Consider the following 20,725-nt stretch of genomic DNA (forward strand, 5'->3'; position numbering starts at 1 on the left):
CGTGAAAGGTGTAAAGGGTCAAGAGGAGCCATAGAGTTGGGATAACTTCACCACCCCTTCTGCCCCAAGGTAAATTCCTCGAGGGCAAATCAGTGACCCCACTCTCTCCCTAGGACCCACCTCAGCACAGTTCTTTCTCTGCATAGCGTAAAATCTCAAGAAATGACTGTTTCATGAATAAGAATATGTGTACCTGAACTAGCACCTTGAGACATTATTTCAGCTTCAGTTGCTTTATGATTTGTACAAAACACCAAACCTAGGTGCTTTCTGAGGAATGGTGTGTTCATTCCATTTTCTCATTGTTCCTGTACTGCCAAAGCAAGGATTTGTCATGTCCTTCAAAGGCTAAAGGCCTCCCATTTCAAAGGATAGTTTCTACCTGATGGTGCTTTCCTCCTTTCTCTCCCCGATTTCTCTGATTGTCCTAGCCCTCGAAGACTGTCTCTGCATGAGACTTCCCGAGTGCAGAGCACCTGGAGGCCTGAGTTCGAGTGTCTGGGTCAGCAGTGTTCACGGTCCAAGCAGCAGGACCAGGGACAGGGCGGCAGGCGCGGGGCCTTCCTGCAGGGACTGACTGAGCCCGCATCTGTGAACTGCCCCCTCCCCAGCCCAGGACCCCCTTAGGCCCCCACCGCAGCCCGCACCCCCTCCCGCCCGCCCCCTCCCCAGCAGCCCCAGAGTGCCCCGCGTCTCCCCTGCACGCGGGCGCCATTGTCAAGATGGCCGCCGCCGCCACCGGGAGACTCCACAGAGGCGCCGCCATGGCAGCCGCGGGCCCCGCTGAGGCCGCGCTCCTGGCGCTTGCCCAGGGGGCCTCCCACTGGGGCCTGGCGACGCAGAGACCGGGCACCGGAGCAGGAGGCGGGCAGCGCCGGAGAGGCCGGGGTCCCCGCGCCATGGCGGGAGCCTGGGGGCAGCGCCGTGGGGAGGCCACAGCGGGCCAGGGGCGGTTTTGGGGGTCAGAGCTGGTCTCCCAGGGCTCAGGGGCTGGGGGTGGCTGTGGTCGGCCGGGGGCGGCACTGTGGGAGTCGGTGGGGTCCCTGCTGGGGGCTTTTTGGGTTTCCAAAGTGTTTTCTAATTGGGGCGTTTTTGTGGGCCCCATTGTTTGAAACCGCAAAGGTTCCACATTCCTAGTCTCTAACAGTCTCTTACACATTTATCAGAAAAGGATGAACATAGGAAGGATGAACAAAGGAAACTTGGCAGAAGGAAACTTATCCGTCAAGAAGAATTTGCCCTAACCAGTAAATCCCAAAGAATGCATGAATGATCCAAGGCCAAGTGAAAGCCAAAATGAGTAAGTAACATGATTTTACTTACCGACTGAAGTCAAGAAAAATCAATGATCATTGGAGATGTTGTGAATACAGGAGAAAAGAGGCTCCCAGGTACATAGGTCTGTGATAGATGCTTTTGGTAGCCCCTTGAGGGAAAGCAGCTGAGCGCATGAATCAAGTAGGTTTGCTAGCTCTTCTAATGAAAAATGTCCTCCCAGATACATCCCTAAATATTCCATGTCGCTGTTCATTTCAGCTTTGCTTTAGATTCACACAAAAGGACTGGAGACCTAAATACGGACTAGGGAGGAAATTTGTATATAAGTTTTCTTAAGATGGAATATTATGGGAGTATATTGAAAAGAGATATCTCTTTCAAACTGTTGTAGCATGTAAGAACATACACATAGTTTTAATATTTTGGTAAAGTTTGTGCCATCTAGAGACTGATCCAAATGATAAATCTTTCATGTTGTCGATGTCATATATAGCAAATACTATGTCTACATGTAAACATATCTTACTTATTGATCAAAATATATTGAAAGTAGGAAATTAAATATTCATAGTAGGTGTATTCAATGATGGGATTGTGGGTTGCTTTTAGTTTCTGCTGCTTGTTTCATAGATATCTTAAAGCATCTGTAGTGCTCATAGGATGCATTTGTGGAGTGAAAAAGTTCTCTCTTTAGAAACAGAATTCAGTAAAGTTGGCATTAGTGTTAACCCCAAACTACCACACTACCCTGCCTTGAATTTACTCTTCTTTGCCTACAAAATATCCAAAACCCATTGTATTTTTCAAAATTTATTTCTTGATTGAAACAATTCAGAACAAACAAAAACATTGACACATAATTCCATTCTACATATATATTCACTAATTCTCAATATCATCACATAGTTGAATATTCCTCATTCGTTAGAACATCTGCACCAATTCAGAAAAAGAAATAAAAAGACAACAGGAAAAAGAAATAAAAGAGTAACAGAAAAAGAAAGATTATACCTACCATACCCCTTACCCCTGGCTTTCACTGATCACTAGCATTTCAAACTAAATTTATTTTAACATCTGTTCCCCCTATTATTTATTTTTATTCCATATGTTCTACTCATTTCTTGACAAGGTAGATAAAAGGAGCATCAGACACAAGGTTTTCACAATCACACAGTCACATTGTGAAAGCTCTATCATTATTCAATCATCCTCAAGAAACATGGCTACTGGAACACAGCTCTACATTTTTAGGCAATTCTCTCCAGCCCCTCCATTACATCTTGAATAACAGGATGATATCTACTTAATGCATAAGAATAACCTCCAAGACAATCTCTCAACTCTTTTTGGAGTCTCTCAGCCATTCACACTTTGTTCCATTTCATTCTTCCCCCTTTTGTTCGAGAAGGTTTTCTCAATCCTTTGATGCTAAGGCTCAGCTCATTCTAGGGTTTTGCTCAATCCTTTGATGGTGAGTCTCAGCTCATTCTAGGATTTCTATCCCACGTTGCCAGGAAGGTCCACACCCCTGGGAGTCATGTCCCACATAGACACTGAGATTACTTGTTGTGTTGGCTGGAGAGAGACCTGCCCATTTTGGGGGGGGGAGAAAATGAAGAAGAGAGCCCACTCCACCCTTCTTCACAGGAAGAAGAAGGGGCTCAAATGGTCAAGGGGCTGCTTCTTAGTGGCCCTGATGCCTGCTCTAAGCTGGCAGTGTGGTTTTCAGCTCCCCAGCCTTGAACCAGAGCTGTCCCAGGGCTTTGGGTGACTCTGGGATCCTTATGGGGCCTCTGCAAATCCATTTTCTCCTTGCTTCCTGAGATGATTTGAGTGGATTTCTTAGTGGATTTCAAATGGGCAGGGTGAAAACATGCTCTGTATTGTGAGAAAAGGGGGCTGGGGAACCTCAAGAATTTGGACTGTTTCAAGTGCGGTACAGAAGAGGCAGGTTAGGCTTGTACAGAAACTTCCTGACTCTGGAGAATTTAAGCATCATAAGGAAGTCTCCCAGATTCTTCTGTCGGCTCTTCCTGGAGCTCATTAAAGATTCCCATGTTGGTTCCTAACTAGTGTAGCAATGGCACATTAAAACTTACCAGGTAAATATTGTAAGCATCTAATGTCTTCTTCAGCCTAGCCCGTTAAGGTGGATTAGGCAGGGATAATCATTTTGCAGGCCAGGGAACTGAGTCAGAGTTTATCGTGGTATGTGTTCCAGATGCTCCATGCTTCCCCTGCCCCAGTATCACCTCCTCTGGGGCAGGGACTACCTGCAGGCAGGGGGCTGGATCCGAGGGTCTTCAGAGGCCTCTTCCGGTCCTGGGGATCCTGCCATGGATGCAGTGACAAGGACCAGCCTTGTCTGCAGCTCTGCTCTGAATGGCTTTAGCCAAGAGAGTAGTGGAGTCTCATCCCTGGGCCATGTTCTGCTTCCTCCTGGTCCTTGTTCAAAGTATGAGGCGTTCAGTTCCCCAGAGGGGCCCGACCTGGGGAAGTGGAGAAACCACATGGCTGGGGCCCCGGCAGGGAGTGGAGCTCATTCCTTGGGCCTCAGGCCAGGCTCCTGCATCCCAGAGCACAGGCCTGCAGAGGAAGGCCCCCGTTCCCAGCCCGACTGGCTGGGTGGGACTGCGTGTGATACAAGCAGATGCAGCCAGATGGGTGGAAGCAGATGGGGCACAGGCGGGGGCCACATGTCCAGCTCAGCGGCTGTCTCTCTGAGATCCAGAGGGGCCAGCATTGGGGGCCCTGGGGTGAGCAGAGCCGCTTGGTGGTGGAGGGAGGGGCAAACTGGTGGGGCAGTGGGGCCTTGGGTGTGAAGGCCAGGAGCTCCTAGGGTCCTTCTGGCTCAGCCCATCTATGAGTGTTCCAATCACAGGTCTGTTCCAGCACTTTCAAATCTCCTATCTTTTTTCCTAACCATTGTGCACTTAATGCTGAACCCTAGATTCCCAGAGTAAAATGGGAGTATTTGTACCCATTCAGAGAGTTTTGAGGAAATTAAATGAGCTATCAGATGTAAAGTACTTAGAAGATCACCTGGCACATTGAAAGTAGTATATCAGTATTAGCGATAATTATAAAATTCGAAACTGAACTTTTGTGGAACAGTATGAGCAGTATTGGTGTTCTTTTTGAAACAAACCCATGTTCAACTAAAGAAAAGTAATACAAGATGCCGGGGGGCATATGAGTGTGCTACTCAATGAGAACCTTATTCTCAACGTCTTGGGGAGAGGGTATCTGATCAGGAGAAATTACAGGGAGTATCTTTTGACTCAAAAAGGTTCCTGATATAACTGGAGCAATAGAAATGTGCAAGCAGAGAAGGAGCACATTGTATGCCAGGAATGTCATTAGAGAACATGCTGTATCAGAAAGGGGGTCTATTCGAGGGTCTAGAAGGCCTCTTCCAACCCAGAGATCCTGTGACACAATGTACACTGCTACTGCAGTCTAAAGTTTACACAGCCTTTCATGTCCATTATCTTTATTATTATTATTTTTTAACTCAATCCTGTGAAGGAGGCAGGCTGTTATGTTACCGATGAAGAAACGGAGATTTAGAGGATTAGTGGACAGATCCTCTATATGTCATCCTGCACTAGAAGTCTATTCTCTTGGATCAATAAATGCATGAGCACTCGGTACAGTCACTGAGGGGAAGGGTAACCTGGTATTGAGGAGAAGATTTGGGGCCAGAAGGCCTGTGTTGAATCCTGGCTCTGTCACCCACTCTGTAACCTGGCAAGGTACTGAAGAGCTCTGTACCTCGGGAACAGGAACACAATGACCTGTAACACGGGAACAATAATAACACACATCCACAATTACAGTGAGGATTAAATGAGTGCATACGTGTCAAGTACCGAACCAGTGCCTGGCACACAGTAAGCCCTTCTTTGGTCTCCTTTGGCAGCTTCCTCAAACCACCAGATGTTGGAAGGTCCTGGGAGCTCAGTTCTGGGTTCTCCCCTCCTCTTTCTCCCTGTGCACTTCCTTCAGGAGCTCATCCAATCCCATGGATTTAAATACAACTCCAGAATATTTATATATTGAATTGCCTATTTGGCACCTCACCTGGATGTCTAATAAGCACCGCAAGCTGAACAGGTTTAAACTGACCTCTTCATTTCTTCAGAAGTGTCTCCCATCTCAGTTAATGGCAACTCCATCCTCCATTGCCCAGGCCAAAAACCTTGGAGTCATCCTTGATGCCTCTCTTTCTCTCCTACTCCACATCTCATCTGTCAACTGCACCATCAAAAGATGTCTACAATCCACCCACTTCTTACCACTTCCACCACTACCACATGGGTTCTAACCATCATCTCTCACTGGGCCCTTTGCTTCAGTCGAGACCAGCCAGAAGGATTCGGTTGACATTAAGTCCTTTATTCTGTTCCCTAAGTAGTTTCCCATTTCACTCAGAACAAAAGCCAAAGTCTTTAAAAATGCACTGAGCTCTCACTTGATCTACCCTCCCACCTGGCTTCCTACCTAGCCCTACAGCCCTCTTCAGTCTTACTCAGTACAGCTGTCAGCCTCCTTACTGTTCCTCCAAAAATGCCTGGCATTCTCCTTCCTCAGCATTTACAGTTGTCCCCTCTGCCTGGGTCGCTTTTCCCTTAAGGCTCCCTCCCTCATAGCCTATGAATTTTCCTACAAATACTACCATCTCAGTGGGGCCTTAGTTGGTCAGCGCATTTAAAATTGCAACCCCCGACACTCCCTATCCTTTTCCCTGCTTTATTTTTCTCCCTGGCATTTAACATACCATTTTATAGATCTTTATTTGTTGTCCCTCTCAACCATAGAATGTAAAGCTCCACGTGGAGGTGGATATTTGTCTCTGTCTGGTTTAGTAACATGTCCTCAGCGACCGGGTACATGGAGGCACTAATTTATTGAGTAAATCAGTGAAGAAAACCTTATGTAAATGTTAGCTATTATTATTTAGGAGCATATATGAAGGTTGTGCCCTAACTTTCACAAAACCCCCCCTTGAGGATCCAAAATTCAAACACATTTGGAAAGGAAAGAAAAATCAATTAAAAGTGAATTAGTAAAGTTGCGGCCCTATTATATAAATACACCCTCGTAGGTGCTGGAATGTTGGGGTGTGTCATCTATGTGGCTACTCCTGGAAATATGGCCACATAATGTTGCTCTGTTGATCGGCTTTTTTCAGTCTGTAGTCTGGGTTGTGATCCTAGTTCCGAAGTTTCCTTTTGCACGGCCGAGACTGAGCCGGTTCGCCAGCCCCACTGCGCCTGCGGGGCGGCTCTGGCTCCCGGCACTGCGCGACGGCCCGGAGCCAGGCGCGCACGGGGCGGGGCTCCGGGGCCGCTAGGCTGGAGCGCGCCGGCTCTACCGCCCTGGCCGCCGCTCGCCCTGCCGGCTCACTATGGAAGGCCCCGAGCCCCGGCGGCGGCTGTGGCCGCTCGTAGCGATGGCCCTAGTCCTGGTGCTGGCCCCGGGGCCGCACCCAGTCCGGGCCCGGCAGGCTCCACGCCTAGGCGAGCAGGGTCCCCCGGTGCGGCTTTTCACGGAGGAGGAGCTGGCTCGCTACGGCGGGGAGGAGGTACGCGGGGCGGCGCCGGGCCGGGCGTCGGGGCCCAGCGGCCCAGCCATGGGTGCGTGCGGGGCTGGCACGGGCAGAGCGACCCCCTGGAGGCCGCCCCCAGCAACTCGAGGCCTCGCGGGAGGCGCGGCCCCCTCCCGGAACCCAGGCTCCGCCCTGGGGCCTGAGACCTGCTGGGCTTCCTCCCTCCCAGGCCCAGGCGGCCTGAGGTTAAGGACGAACCCTCAGGAATCAGGCTCCCTACTTGAACCTCACCACAGTGGAGGACATCTGCCTTGGAGCCCCTTTGAAACGTCTTTTCTCTAGTGGTCTGTGTATGAAGAACTTTTTTGTTTTCAGCCTTAGCATCAATTGGGATCATCACTTCTCCCTGTACATGGGGGTATGGAGATGGAAGGAGGGAAGGAAGCAATTAAAATGCCTGCTTTCTGGATTAGGTGGGAATTGTGGGTTTGTAATTGAGAAGTTGGGATCTAAGGGCTGATAATGATTATTGAATCATTATACAGAAATTCCTTTTTACTTTCTGGTGTATTAGAAAGACAGGGAAATTGTAATCCAGCTGCCTTGATCTCTGATAATTGTTGTACAGCCTTCATTTTGTGCCCTTGTGATTGTAAAAACCTTGTGACTAACCTTTACTTGTACTCATTTATCCTGTTTTTCAACTTTAGAACTTGTAATCACTAAAGACAGCCCCTAATGTTTATTAATGAAGGGTCTTGAGTCAGCCCAGAACTAACCCACTCCAAGTCCAAAGTTAGGTTGATAAGTGAGCAAAATAGGTCTGCCTAACATGGGCAGTAGCTTAGACTTTAAGTGACCTATATCTCATTATAATACTAAAAATCACACCCATCATCATATTAAGGTCGCTATGTTTTTGTGACTGAGCGTGTAATCAATCTGTGCATACTCAATAATTAGATCCCTCTAATTACATCATCTGGAACAATTGTGCTCATCAGCCTAAAACATGCCAGTCTTTTGATCCTGTGAAACTGTTACCAGACAAAGGCTGTGGATTTTTTGTCCATCCACTCGATAACCAATTCCCGAGACACTGGGCTTTCAAAGAGAGAAAAAGTTTATTACTAGGCGCATAGTAGGACAACAGATGATCTAGCGGTCCAAAATCTGTCTTCCTGAACTGCAGTTATTCTGTTAGTTTTATTAGAGAAAGAGATGGACAGTGTTTAGGGTAATGGGCACAGAGGCCCCAGATGTTGTAATTAGAGGGGAATCCAATTATTGAGCATGTGCAGATTGATTACATGCTTAGTCACAGAAACATATGTAAGAAAATAGGGCCTTAATATGATGATGGGTGTGATTTTAGTATTATAATGAGGTGTAGTTCACTTATAGAGAATGTATGTAAGAAAATGGTGGAATGAGGTATAAGTTAAGTGACTTGTGGGTTAAAACCTAAGCTACTGCACATGTCAGGTGTGCCCAGTTTGGTTAGATCCAGACTCAGTTATCAAGATAACTTTAGATTTGGGGTGGGTTAGTCCTGGGCTGACCCAAGACCTTTCATTAATAAACATTAGGGGCTGTTTTTAGTGATTACAAAACTCTAAAGCCAAAAGGCTGGATAACTAGATACAAATGAAGGTTTTCCACAAGGTGTTTTACAATCATTATCAGAGATCAGGGCAGCTGGATTACAATTTACAGTTATCTGGAATCTCCCTCTGTTTACTCCAATATACCAGAAAGTAAAAAGAAATAGCTAAATAATGATTCAGTAATCTAAATCATCTCTTAAATCATGATTTCTCAGCTTCAAAACTATCCGAATGACTGCAGTTCTGGGAGGCAGATTTTTGGGCTGGTAGACCATCTGATCAGCTTTGTGCCTTGTAATAAACTCTTTCTCTCTTTGAAACCTCAGTGTCTCAGGAATTGGTCATTTGAGCACATTGGGTGAAAGAATCCACCACTTTTGTCCAGCAGCGTGATGACACAGGCTTTCCCTATAGGTCGGTTTCCTGCCCATATATCCTAGGCCTCCTCTGCAGCTGACTCTCCAAACCCAGTTTTCATGCCCCTGCCTTTGAGGTAAGTCCAGCTGAGTCAGTCTGGGTCAGGGCAGGGAGAGATGGGGAGGTTGAAGGTTAGAGACAAAGACCTCTTCACACACCCCTTCTGTCAGTTGTCTGGAGGCACCCAGAAAAGCTCTCAGAACCATTGTCCATTGAGTTGGTGGAACCCTGTCTAATGGCAGGTAGATGATGCAGGAGACGGGCCTTAGAATGGGGTGGGGGCTGTTATATCGAGAAGGTGGAGGGGACAGGTTGGTGGGGAGATCACAATACTGTAACATTTTGGAGTTGGCAGAAGCCAATCTGCTTTTACAGATGAGAAAAACAAGGCCTGCCACACTGTAATGGTAAGTCAAGGAAGGAGCCCTGTGTTCTTTTTGTTAAAACCATTTAGCTTGGGTTCCCTAGCCTCTGAGTTAACAGGATTTGAATGGATCAGGATGACAAGGGATACTTAGAAACCTAGTCCATAAGCAGTGATGCCAGTTTGGGCATCATTTGCAAAGAGAGGTTGGCTAGAACCCTGAGTGGATGAGAACACAGAGGGAGAGAGATGTGACAGGATCATGCCTTCATTATGGAATTTCGGTATCCTAAGTTCTTGGGCATGCCGCAATAAAGAATTCAGGAGCACAACAACAGCATAGAGGGAGCAGGCAGAAACTTACTAGATATACACATAAGAGGACATACGGGCACTCTCGCAAGTAAAGAAAGATGGAAGGCGAGAGGCCCCAACATTGGGACTATCTGCGTTTGTACAGGGCTCACTCCTTTACTCTCCCCTCTTTCCAGGCCAGTGTCTGGTGGCAGATAGTGCATCCGAGTGGCTCGGCTGGTTTCACCCTTCTCTGTAGATGACTCACTCGGGTGGGAGTCCTTGGGCTTCAGGTGGGTTGGCTGCTGCGGGTGTTACCTGTAAGTGGGTAGGCCCCGGGTAGGGTGTCTGTGGCTGACTGGGGCCCTCCTGGTCTTGATTAACCATCCTTATTCAAGGACTTCTTCATGGTTTTCTCTCTTCTGCCTCTCCCTGTTCTAGCATTCCTCAACTTGATGTTAAAGATTACCTTCCTTTAGGGGTAGAGGAAAGAACAAGATGGTGCAGAGTCAGGGAACCTATGCAGAAAAGAGCTGACATAGGCCCGAGACTGCTCTCCTTAGAAAGGCCTGCTTGCGAGATCTGAGAACAGACAAAGGTGGTGAGTTCTCTGCCCTATGGCTCACATGACCAATTCCTGGGACACCCGGGTTTGAAAGAAAGTAAGAGTTTATTGCTAGGCACAAAGCAGGAGATCAGTGGGCCGATGGGCCCAAAATCTGTCTCCCTGAGTTTAGAGAGTTCAAGGTTTTTATGGATTCAAACAGGACGAGATGAAGTTGTTACCATTCAAGAAGCAGGCTGGAATAGCCATCACAGCTGTGAGTGTCACAAGAACAATTTACACACATCAAGGAGCAAGACTGGGGCTGGAACCAGTTAATGGCTGACTCAGGTTCTTCCCTGAGCATTAATTAGGGCCTCTGCCCTTATAAGTTACTTTGAGAAGAAATCAGGATAAAGGAAATAACAGCTCTTAAAATCACACAGGCACGAGATAAGGGCTCTCACAATCATTATCCATATCAGGGCAGCTGAATTATATTCAGAAATTTCAGGTATTTTTCTCTCTCTAATATAACAGAAAAAAGAAATGTTTATATAATGATTCCATAGTCATTATCATCCCTTAAATCCTAGTTCTCGGTTACAGGGTTACAGGTTGGCCACAGCTAGCATCAGGATTTCCTAAATGATAAGTGTGGCTCGCTTGGCCTAGGCCATTTATACAAACAATGTGTTTTTTGTCAAACACAGAATGTACTAGGCAGCATGACCTGACCAGCCCTTAGTAAAAAGCTTGGGTGCTGAATCTCTAATGTGCTTCCCTGGAGAGAAGCACCAAGCATATGCTGCTGCATTTTCAAGCGACTCTGTGTAGCTCCACGTGAGGAGAGAGCAGAAGGCAGACTCACATGGATCCCTCCTGATTTCTAGGGAATCTCCAAATGTTGGGGTGGTGTTGGGGACCCTGGGCACAGAATCCAAGGTAAGAGAGAGCCCGTAATGGGGGGTGCAGCAGCAGGGTCACCAGCTGTTGGGTGAGGGCTAAGAAAAGACTCTTTCTTTTTTTGAGGTTGATTTATTGATACTTAACTAAGTTTGTATAATACTTTATACTTTGAGAGAATAGTTTCCTCCAATAACAGGGACTGACACTGTAAGAGGTTGAGGAAAAGCAAAGAAAGTAGGTGCAGACTGCTCTTTTTAAGAAGTTTGGTCACTGAGCATTTCCTAATATGACTTATATGGACAGGGTCATTGAACACCATAAGTACATGGAACCTTGAATAGGGCATGAGATTTGTAGGTTTGTCCAGGTTAGTGTGATGCCCTGAAAAATCCCAGAATGATTTGAATAGTGAATAAAGAAGTATTTGCAGAGTCCTCTTGGGGGAATGGTGAGAAAGGGGGAAAATTCACCTTCCCCATTTGGAGAGTTCCTGATATTCTCACAAGCAGCGGGTACAACCAAATCAATAGGCTGAACCCTCAATCTTGGGGTTTGTTCATATGAAACTTATCCCTGCAAAGTATAGCTAAGCCTACTTAAAATTAGGCCTAAGAGTCACCCCCAGAGAACCTCTTCTGTTGCTCAGATGTGGCCTCTCTCTCTCAGCCAACGCAGCAAGCAAACTCACCGCCCTCCCCTTCTCTATGTGGGACATGACTCCCAGGGGTGTAAACCTCCCTGACAGCATGGAACAGAAATCCTAGAATAAGCTGGGACTCAGCATCAAGGGATTGAGAAAGCCTTCTCAACCAAAAGGGGGAAGAGAGAAATGAGACAAAATAAAGCGTCAGTGGCTGAGAGATTTCAAACGGAGTTGAGAGGTTATCCTGGAGGTTATTCTTATGCATTATATAGATATCCCCTTTTAGTTTAAGCTGTATTAGAGAGGCTAGAGGAAAGTGCCTGAAACTGTAGAGATGTGTTCCAATAGCCATGTTTCTTGAAGATGATGGTGTAAACATACAGCTTTTGCAAAGTGACTGTGTGATTGTGAAAACCTTGTGTCTGATGCTCCTTTTTTCTATGGTATGGACAGATGAATAAAACATATGGCTCAAAAATAAATGAATAGTAGCGGGAACAAATGTTGAAATAAATTTAGTAGATTGAAATGCTAGTAATCAATGAAAGGGAGTGATAAAGGGTATAGAAAAAAGATAGGGGAAACAAAAGCTAAAATCTATTGGATAGATGGAAATGCTAGCAGTCAGTGAGAGGGAGGGGCAAGGGGTATGTTATGTATGAGTTTTTTTCTTTTTATTTCTTTTTCTGAATGGATGCAAATGTTCTAAGAAATGATCATGGTGATGAATATACAACCATGTGATGATATTGTGAGTTATTGATTATATACCAAGCATGGAATGATCATATGGTAAGAATGTTTGTGTTTGTATATTGTTGTGTTTAGAAAAAATTTTTTTTGAAGAATATACTTTTCTAGCTACATTTCTAATAATTTATAATTCAAAAATAATAAAGCCATACCATAAAAAACTGCATTGAACCTCTTTTGTTGCTCAGTGTGGCCTCTCTCTCCAGCCAACACAACAAGCAAACTCACTGCCCTCCCCCTGTCTACATGGGACATGACTCCCAGGGATGTGGGCCTTCCTGGTAACGTGGGACAGAAATCCTAGAATGAGCTGAGACTCAGCATCAAGGGATTGAGAAAACCTCAACCAAAAGGGGGAAGAGCAAAATCAAACAAAATGAAGTGTCAATGGCTGAGAGATTCCAAACAGAGTTAAGAGGTTATCCTGGAGGTTATTCTTGTACATTAAATAGATATCACCTTGTTAGTCAGGTTGTAATGGAGAGGCTGGAGGAAACTGCCTGAAAATGTAGAGCTGTGTTCCAGTAGCCATGTTTATTGAAGATGATTGTATAATGATAAAGCTTTCACAGTGTGACTGTGTGAATGTGAAAAACTTGTGTCTGATACTCCTTTTATCTACCTTATCAACAGATGAGTAGAACATATGGAATAAAAATGAATAATAGGGGGAATAAATGTTAAAATAAACTTAGGTTGAAATGCTAGTGATCAATGAAAGGGAGGGGTAAGGGGTATGGTATGTATGAATTTTTTTCTGTTGTCTTTTTCTTTTTCTGAATTGATGCAAATGTTCTAAGAAATGTTCATGATAAATATGCAACTATGTGATGATATTGTGAATTACTGATTATATATGTAGAACGAAATGATCATATGTTAAGAATGTGTTTTTTCTTGTCATATTTTTTTTTAATTAAAAAAAAAAATACGTCTGCCCCCCCCCCCCCCCACTACATGGGACATGACTCCTGATGAGCCAGCATCTGGCATTATAGGAATGAGAAAACCTTCTTGACCAAAAGGGGGAAGAGAAAAATGAGACAAAATAAAGTTTCAGTAGCTGAAAGATTTCAAACAGAGTTGAGAGGTTATTTTTATGCATTATATAGACATCCCTTTTTAGTTATGGTACATTAGAGTGGGTGGAGGGAAGCAACTGAGACTGTTGAACTGTGTTCCAGTAGCTTTGATTCTTGAGGATGGCTGTGTAACTATAGTACCTTTTACAGTGGGACTGTGTGATCATGAAACCCTGAGGCTGACTCTCCCTTTATCAAGGGTATGGACAGATGAGTAAAAAAATAAGGACAAATAAATAAATAAAATAAGCAATGGGGGTAGGGATAAGGGGGTAAAAATTTGAAAATAAATAAAATAAATAAATAAATAAATAAATAAGGCGGGCCACAGTGGCTCAGCAGGCAGAGTTCCTGCCTGTCATGCCAGAGACCTGGGTTCAATTCCCAGTGCCTGCCCATGTGAAAAAATAATTAATAAGGGGAATAAATTCAGTAGATTGAAATACTAGTGATCAATGAAAGGGAATGGTAAGAGATATAGGAAAAAAATAGGGGGAACAAAGGTTAAAATATATATTGGGTAGATGGGGTGGTACAATGGTGGCTCCGTGGCAGAATTCTCTCCTGCCATGCTGGCGACCCGGGCTCAATTCTTGAAGCCTGCCCATGCCTATATATATATATATATATATATATATTGAGTAGATGGAAATACTGGTGGTCAATGAGAGGGAGGGGTAAGGGCTATGGTATGTATGAGATTTTTCTCTTGTCTTTTTATTTCTTTTTCTGGAGTGATGCAAATGTTCTAAGAAATGATCATGGCAATGAATATACAACTATGTGATGATATTATGCGTCATTGATTATATACCAAGAATGGAATGTTCATTTGTTAAGAATGTTCATGTTTGTATGTTGTTAAGTTTTCTCAATAAAAATATGTACAAAAAAATGAAGTTTGGTCACTGAGGGAAGGAACCAGTAAATTTGGCAGAGAAACAGGTTAAGAAAGAATTGTCAGAGGGATGGAATCCTGGAAATGTCTGTGGGCAGAGGGAGGGAGCCAGAGAGAGGAAGAAGGAAAGAGGTAATGGAGGAGAGAGGCAGTTGAATGCAGTGTTAGAGCTGTGCTTGTCCTAGATGGCTCTGCTTTATGCCTGTTGTCCAGGGGTAATTATTAATAGTACTCCCTTTCACTTCCAGAAGTGTCATGGTTTGCATAATATATTATGTGGTCTGCCCTACTTAGAGCATTATATCTTTGGATTATACTTGAGTTTGAGTCCCTCCCTGTTCCTCTGTTTTACTTTGGACAAATTACTAAACCTCTCAGTTTCTCTCTCTCTCTTTTTTATCTGTGTTAGTCAGGGCCCTACCAGGGAAACAGAACCAGTAGGATACATTTATTTGTTTATGGCAAGGAAGTGACTTACATGATTGGGGGATCTGGCTCAGCAAATCCATGACCCACAAATAGGTTACCAGGCAACTGCAGTTAGAAAAACACAGCCCTAGACCAAAGGAGGACAGATTGTTTCTGCAGGAAAAAAAAAAATCTGCAGTACTTTCCTTCTTTTCCAAGGGCACGAGTTGCCGGCAAAGAACTTCTACCCTGTCTCCAGCCAGTGGCACAGGATCTGAGAGTATTGGAGATCCAGGAACTGCTGGCTGGACTCAGTTTTCCTGCCTACATAGGCTCCAGGTCTCCCTCTTTGCCTCTTCTGTTCCAGCTGAGGCTGTTCCCAGCTGACTGCGACAGAACTTGATGAGACTCTGCTGGTCTCAGCTCTCACCCTGTAAACAGGTTTAAATGTTACTCTAAAATATTCTGAAGGCAATGCTACTGTTTTTAATGGGGACAGGTTTCTAATGGGGACAGTCGCCAAAAGGCTGGGGAGAAGCAAAGAACTTCCTAGGACTCATTGTATACAGAGTTAAGGACTAAGCAAAAGATATAAAGTGTCTTTAAACAAACACAATAAAACAAGGTTATGTATTGAGCCAGTGTGTGTATGATTGACAAAGTGTGTTGGGACCACCCTCTGACAAGACCCTAACCCTGATTTCCCCTAGGGGCGGTGGTCCAGTATTGGCTAATTCAGTGCTCACAGAGCACACAAGTAGCTGCCAGAATAACTAGAATTGACTGTAGTTTATTCACACTTATTACATCCATATATGGACATTGATGAAGATGAGAGGAAATTGGACTGATTTAAATATATATATTTATCATTTATTTAATATTCTTTTGAATTCTTAGCTATGTAAAGTTGGTTCAGTTCCTGGCTTGTTTTGTTTTGTTTTTAATGGAAGGGATTGCCATGTGCTTGTCATGTTCCTTTATAAACTTTTCCAAGTTTTTGTGAGCCAGCACGCATGACCCAGGTAGGTGGTGAGTTCGCTGAGGACCACGCTGCATGGAAAGCTGTTTTCTAACTTTACCCACTGCTCTTTACACAGCTCATGATAACAAAAGAGAACCAGCCTGCACTGGGAGAGCTGGGCTCAGTGCCTCCTCCTCACAGCCTCTTCTCCTGCTTTCTAGGCAGATCAGCCCATCTACATGGCAGTGAAGGGAGTGGTGTTTGATGTCACTTCTGGAAAGGGTAAGTGGCTTGGCCTTCTTAATTTTTGCTTTGGGGAGCTCAGGAGCCAGAATGGGGACTGGAGGGATGAGGAACGGGCAGGAATGGTGGGCGAGTCCTTTCCCTTCCATCTTAAATGACCAGATCCAAAGAAGAATCTTTGTCAGTGTTTTATTTCAACAGCATTTTTTTTTCTTCTGATAATGCCACACTTCTACTCAAAAGTCTTCCTTCGCTCCCCGTTGCCTGTAAAATTAAATTCCAACTTGATAATTTACTGAAGTTGTAACAAGAAATGTCCCTTGGCAGAGAGTCAGAATCATATAACATTACAAAACATTTTAATGCCATTTAATGATTTCCCTATTTGAAACTACAAAAGATTTTATGGAGGCAGTTATTCTATTGGTTCATCTTTTATTTGATACCAAACACAGTATCAAATGGAAATAGATTTGCTTCCACCAGTATTTTAGGGGGACAAGCATTGTCTTGTTTGCACTCAATATTTTTAAGAGACTGTTTTCACCCTGTGTTTTCTAAAAGTCACCTCCTAACCAGCATGTGTGAATTATTTTGTATCCTGAACTAGTGGAATCCAAACTGGTGGATAGGGGTAGGTTACTGGAATTTATGTCTTCATTGCTTTCCCTCCTCTAGCCCAGAATCCTTTTTAGGACTCGGCTGGCCTTGGAAGCCCCTTGTTTGCAGGCTTCCAGCTGGTTTGCATGCACAGCTGCACTCATGTCTCATTTCTCCCCACCAGAGTTTTATGGAAGAGGAGCCCCCTACAATGCCTTGGCCGGGAAGGACGCTACCAGAGGGGTAGCCAAGATGTCCCTGCAGCCTGCAGACCTCACTCATGACACTGTGAGCAAATTACAAGCCTTTACCAAAATGACTCGGCCTTCTTTCCCTCTGGGCGATTGCAAAGCTTTCTCACTAGACTATTTCCACTCTGGTCTGCTCAGTGTGGTAGCTACCATTTCCTTGAAATAGTTATCTTATTATGTCACTCGTGTGCAAAAACCTTCCATGGCTCCCTGCTGCCTAGAGTCAAGTCCAAGCTCTTAGGAACTTGTGTTCCAACTCAGTGACCTTCACAGTTTGGTTCCCACCAGCCTTGGCAGCCTGGCCCACCTTACAGTCCGCACCTGCCCCTCTCCCCCACAGCCTCTGGAACAGATTTGCTGCTGGTGTCTGAGACCTCACCCCCCTACCTCGTGTCCACTTTAGGTGATTCACATGTCTGTGAAGGAGAAAATAACATCAAATACAACCATTTCAGGGTCTAGAAAATCCTAACAGAAAGGTTGGCACTCACACCAGTTGTGCTCCATGCTACCAGGCAGAGATGAAGCAAACTCTTAAGCTATAAGATCACAGAAAGAAATGAAGGAAGGGAGAAGATGGAATGGGAGGCTGGTAGCGAGTGGGTGGGATATATGCAGAAGGGGGAGGTGGAGGCCGACAGCAGCAGAGCACACCTTCTCCAGCCCAGGGCAGCTGTCCCTCTGAGAGGCTGTGATACCTGCAGCAATTGAGCAGCTAAATAAATAAAAAGATGAAGCCTTTGCTTCTCTGCCCCCACAGGATGTTTTCTAAAAAGTCAAAAGAAAAATTGTTTCGTTGTGATATTTTCTTTCTCTTACTTCAGGGACGTGGGGAGGGCAGGGATGGAGAGAGGCCAGTGATAAAAACGAGCCCCTCATTCCCCCTTCCCCATGTTTCATGGATTTTTCTCCCCCAAGACGGGCCTCACGGCCGAGCAGCTGCAGTCCCTGGATGACGTCTTCACGAAAGTGTACAAAGCCAAGTACCCCATCGTGGGCTACACAGCCCGCAGGATCCTTAATGAAGATGGCAGCCCCAACCTGGACTTCAAGCCTGAAGACCAGCCCCATTTTGACATAAAGGATGAGTTCTAATGTTATAACTGCGGGATCAGGTTCTCAGAAGGATGGGGCTGGGACATGTTCAGGTGCTGCATCTTCTCCAGGGATCTGAATAAAACAGATGGTTGACCTGGAACAGTGAATATTTTTTTGTTGTCCCCAGTCAAGTCTTCTGTCTACAGGGTAGCTCTGCCACCCTGCCAGCGAGGGGGCTGTGATAACCACACGGGGAAGCCTCCCAGATGTCAGCGTTGGCACCTGGTGACAGAATTATGAGTGGCCTTTATTTTTTCGTGCTTCTCTGTATTTTCCAAATTTTCTAATGTGACCGTGTTTATTTTATAATAAGGACAAAAAATAAACTTGCCTGTTTTTACTAAAGGAGAATGCTTACACACGTGCCATCTCCTTGGAACCTTGTCAGCACCACTTCTGGGTGGGCAGGACTGAACTGCCCCTCCGTGTTCCTGCTTTCTGTCTCCCATGCCTTTAAAGGACAATGAAGGAGCCGGGGCAGCAGTGGCAGGATGGAGAGATCTGGCAGAAATGGGCAAGGGATTAGATGGTCGGGTGGAGAATGGGAAAGGCAGTTATTAGAGGGTTTAGATCTACCTGGCAACCTGAAGACGGCGGGTTTTTGAATAGCTTCTGCCTTACTTGCACCTGAAAAGTGGTGGGAAAGGCTGAGATTCAGGGTGGGTGAGCCTGGGCTGGGACCATCCTTTGAGGAGAGAGAAGCACAGACCTTAACACTGGGTTGAGGTCATGATTTCTGGAAGAAATCCCTTCTGTCTAGTCCCTTCCCTACCTCCTTTTTGTCATTCCTCCTAAGGAAGAGTCTCCATCCCCTTTGGTTGGTGGCTCACATGATTCTCAACTTGGGGTAGGGGAGAATGTCCTCCCAAGGGACATGGGTGTGTCTGGAGACGTTCCTGGTTGTCAAGATGCTACGGGCATCTGATGGGTGGATGCCAAGGATGCTGCTACACATCCTGCAGTGCACAGACCAGCCCCCATAAAGAGGAATTCTCCAGTCCACAATGCCAGTAGTACTGGGCTTAGAAAACCCTGCCTTAAGCAGATCCTGGAAAATTTTCAGTAGAGTTGGAGTTATTTTACTCAATGCTTTCTAACTTTTAGAGTAAACAGCAAGTACACTGCAGAGAGAATATGTTAAGCAAGGTGACTGATGGTTTAACATGCTGATTACTGGGCTCCATCCCCAGGACTTGTGATTCAGTATGTCTAGGGTCTGCATTTTTTTAAATGTAACAACATACAAAAATGAACATTCTTACCATATGATCATTCCATTCTTTGTATATAGTCAGCAACTCACAATATCATCACATAGTTGTATATTCATCACCATGATCATTTCTTAAAATATTTGCATGAATTCAGAAAAAGAAATAAAAAGAAAAAACTCATACATACCATACCCCTTACCCCTCCCTCTCATTGACTGCTAGTGTTTCCATCTACCCAATATATTTTAGCCTTTGTTTCCCCTATTTTTTATACCCTTTATCACTCCCTTTCATTGATCACTAGCATTTCAATCTACTAAATTTGTTTTAACATTTGTTCCCCTATTATTTATTTTTGATCCATATGTTTTACTCATCTGTCCATAAGGTAGATAAAAGAAGCATCAGACACAAGGTTTTCACAATCACACAGTCACATTGTGAAAGCTATATCATTATACAATCATCTTCAAGAAACATGGCTACTGGAACACAGCTCTGCAGTTTCAGGAACTTTCCTTCAGCCTCTCCATTACACCTTAACTAAAAAGGTGATATCTATATAATGCATAAGAATAACCCTCAGGAAAACCTCTCAACTGACACTTTTATTTTGTCTCATTTCTCTCTTCACCCTTTTGGTCGAAAAGGTTTTCTCATTCCCTTGATGCTGAGTCCCAGCTCATTTTAGGATTTCTGTCCCACGTTGCCAGGAAGGTTTTCACCCCTGGGAGTCATGTTCAGGTCTGCATTTTTTTTTTTTTTTTTTTTTTACATGGGCAGGCACCGGGAATCGAGCCTGGGTCCTCTGGCATGGCAGGCAAGCATCCTTGCCTGCTGAGCCACCATGGCCCGCCCCAGGTCTGCATTTTTAATAAGCTCTCCAGGAGAGAATGAGACAGGTAAGCTCTGAATGTACTTTGGGAAACACCACCTAATCTCTTATTAGTCAACCACACCTCAGGGAGAACATAGCTCAGCTCCTTTCTGAAGTTTAGTTTTGTTGGTACCGCGGAAAGGCTGTAAAATGTTGCTGGAGAGCTGGATCAGTCAGAGGGCAGAGACGGGAGACTTTGGCAAAAACTTTACTCACTTTCCAGTATCACACTGCATGTTTTGTGCACACATTTATAGATGATAGGTTCATAAAGCTTCTGACTACATATAATATCTCCATTTTCCTCTCTCTGTACGTATACATATGTATGCATTTAGTTCGGGGGGTGGGCTTTAGCTGTCTTCCTACCCACGTTTTTTTTACAGATGAAGAAACTGAGACCCAGAATGGAGAAGTGATGTTTTTCATTGTCCCACAGGCCATTAGTGTCAGAGCCACAACTTGCTCCATGTTTCTGCAAATAGGAACTCCGAGGCCATGCAACAGACAAGACATGAAGTACTTACGACATGCCTGCCTGAGCCCCCTACGCTGACATGCAGAGGCGAGAACATCAGACATATCAGTGCCTATGTTTGCCTGCTCCTCAGCCAGCCCTGCCATCTCCTGATTCCCAGACCCTGGCTATATCAGATTTGGTATTTTGCATCATCCACCACACAGTATGTAATATAAGTCAAATAGTAAAGTGATCCTTTGATCATAA

General features: G+C 44.9%; 1 protein-coding gene across 1 annotated transcript; it reads left to right on the forward strand.

Annotated features, from left to right (window-relative positions):
• The first annotated feature begins 6,626 nt into the window (after window positions 1–6,626).
• Window positions 6,627–19,883, forward strand: LOC143681058 (neudesin). The gene is made up of 4 exons (XM_077157777.1): window positions 6,627–6,868; window positions 15,937–15,997; window positions 16,743–16,846; window positions 17,728–19,883. The coding sequence occupies exons 1-4, from the start codon at window positions 6,692–6,694 to the stop codon at window positions 17,902–17,904; spliced, it is 519 nt and encodes a 172-aa protein (XP_077013892.1). The 5' UTR covers window positions 6,627–6,691; the 3' UTR covers window positions 17,905–19,883.
• The last annotated feature ends 842 nt before the right edge of the window (window positions 19,884–20,725 follow it).

This window comes from Tamandua tetradactyla, chromosome 4 (assembly GCF_023851605.1).
Source record: "Tamandua tetradactyla isolate mTamTet1 chromosome 4, mTamTet1.pri, whole genome shotgun sequence".
Taxonomy (NCBI): Eukaryota; Metazoa; Chordata; class Mammalia; order Pilosa; family Myrmecophagidae; genus Tamandua; species Tamandua tetradactyla.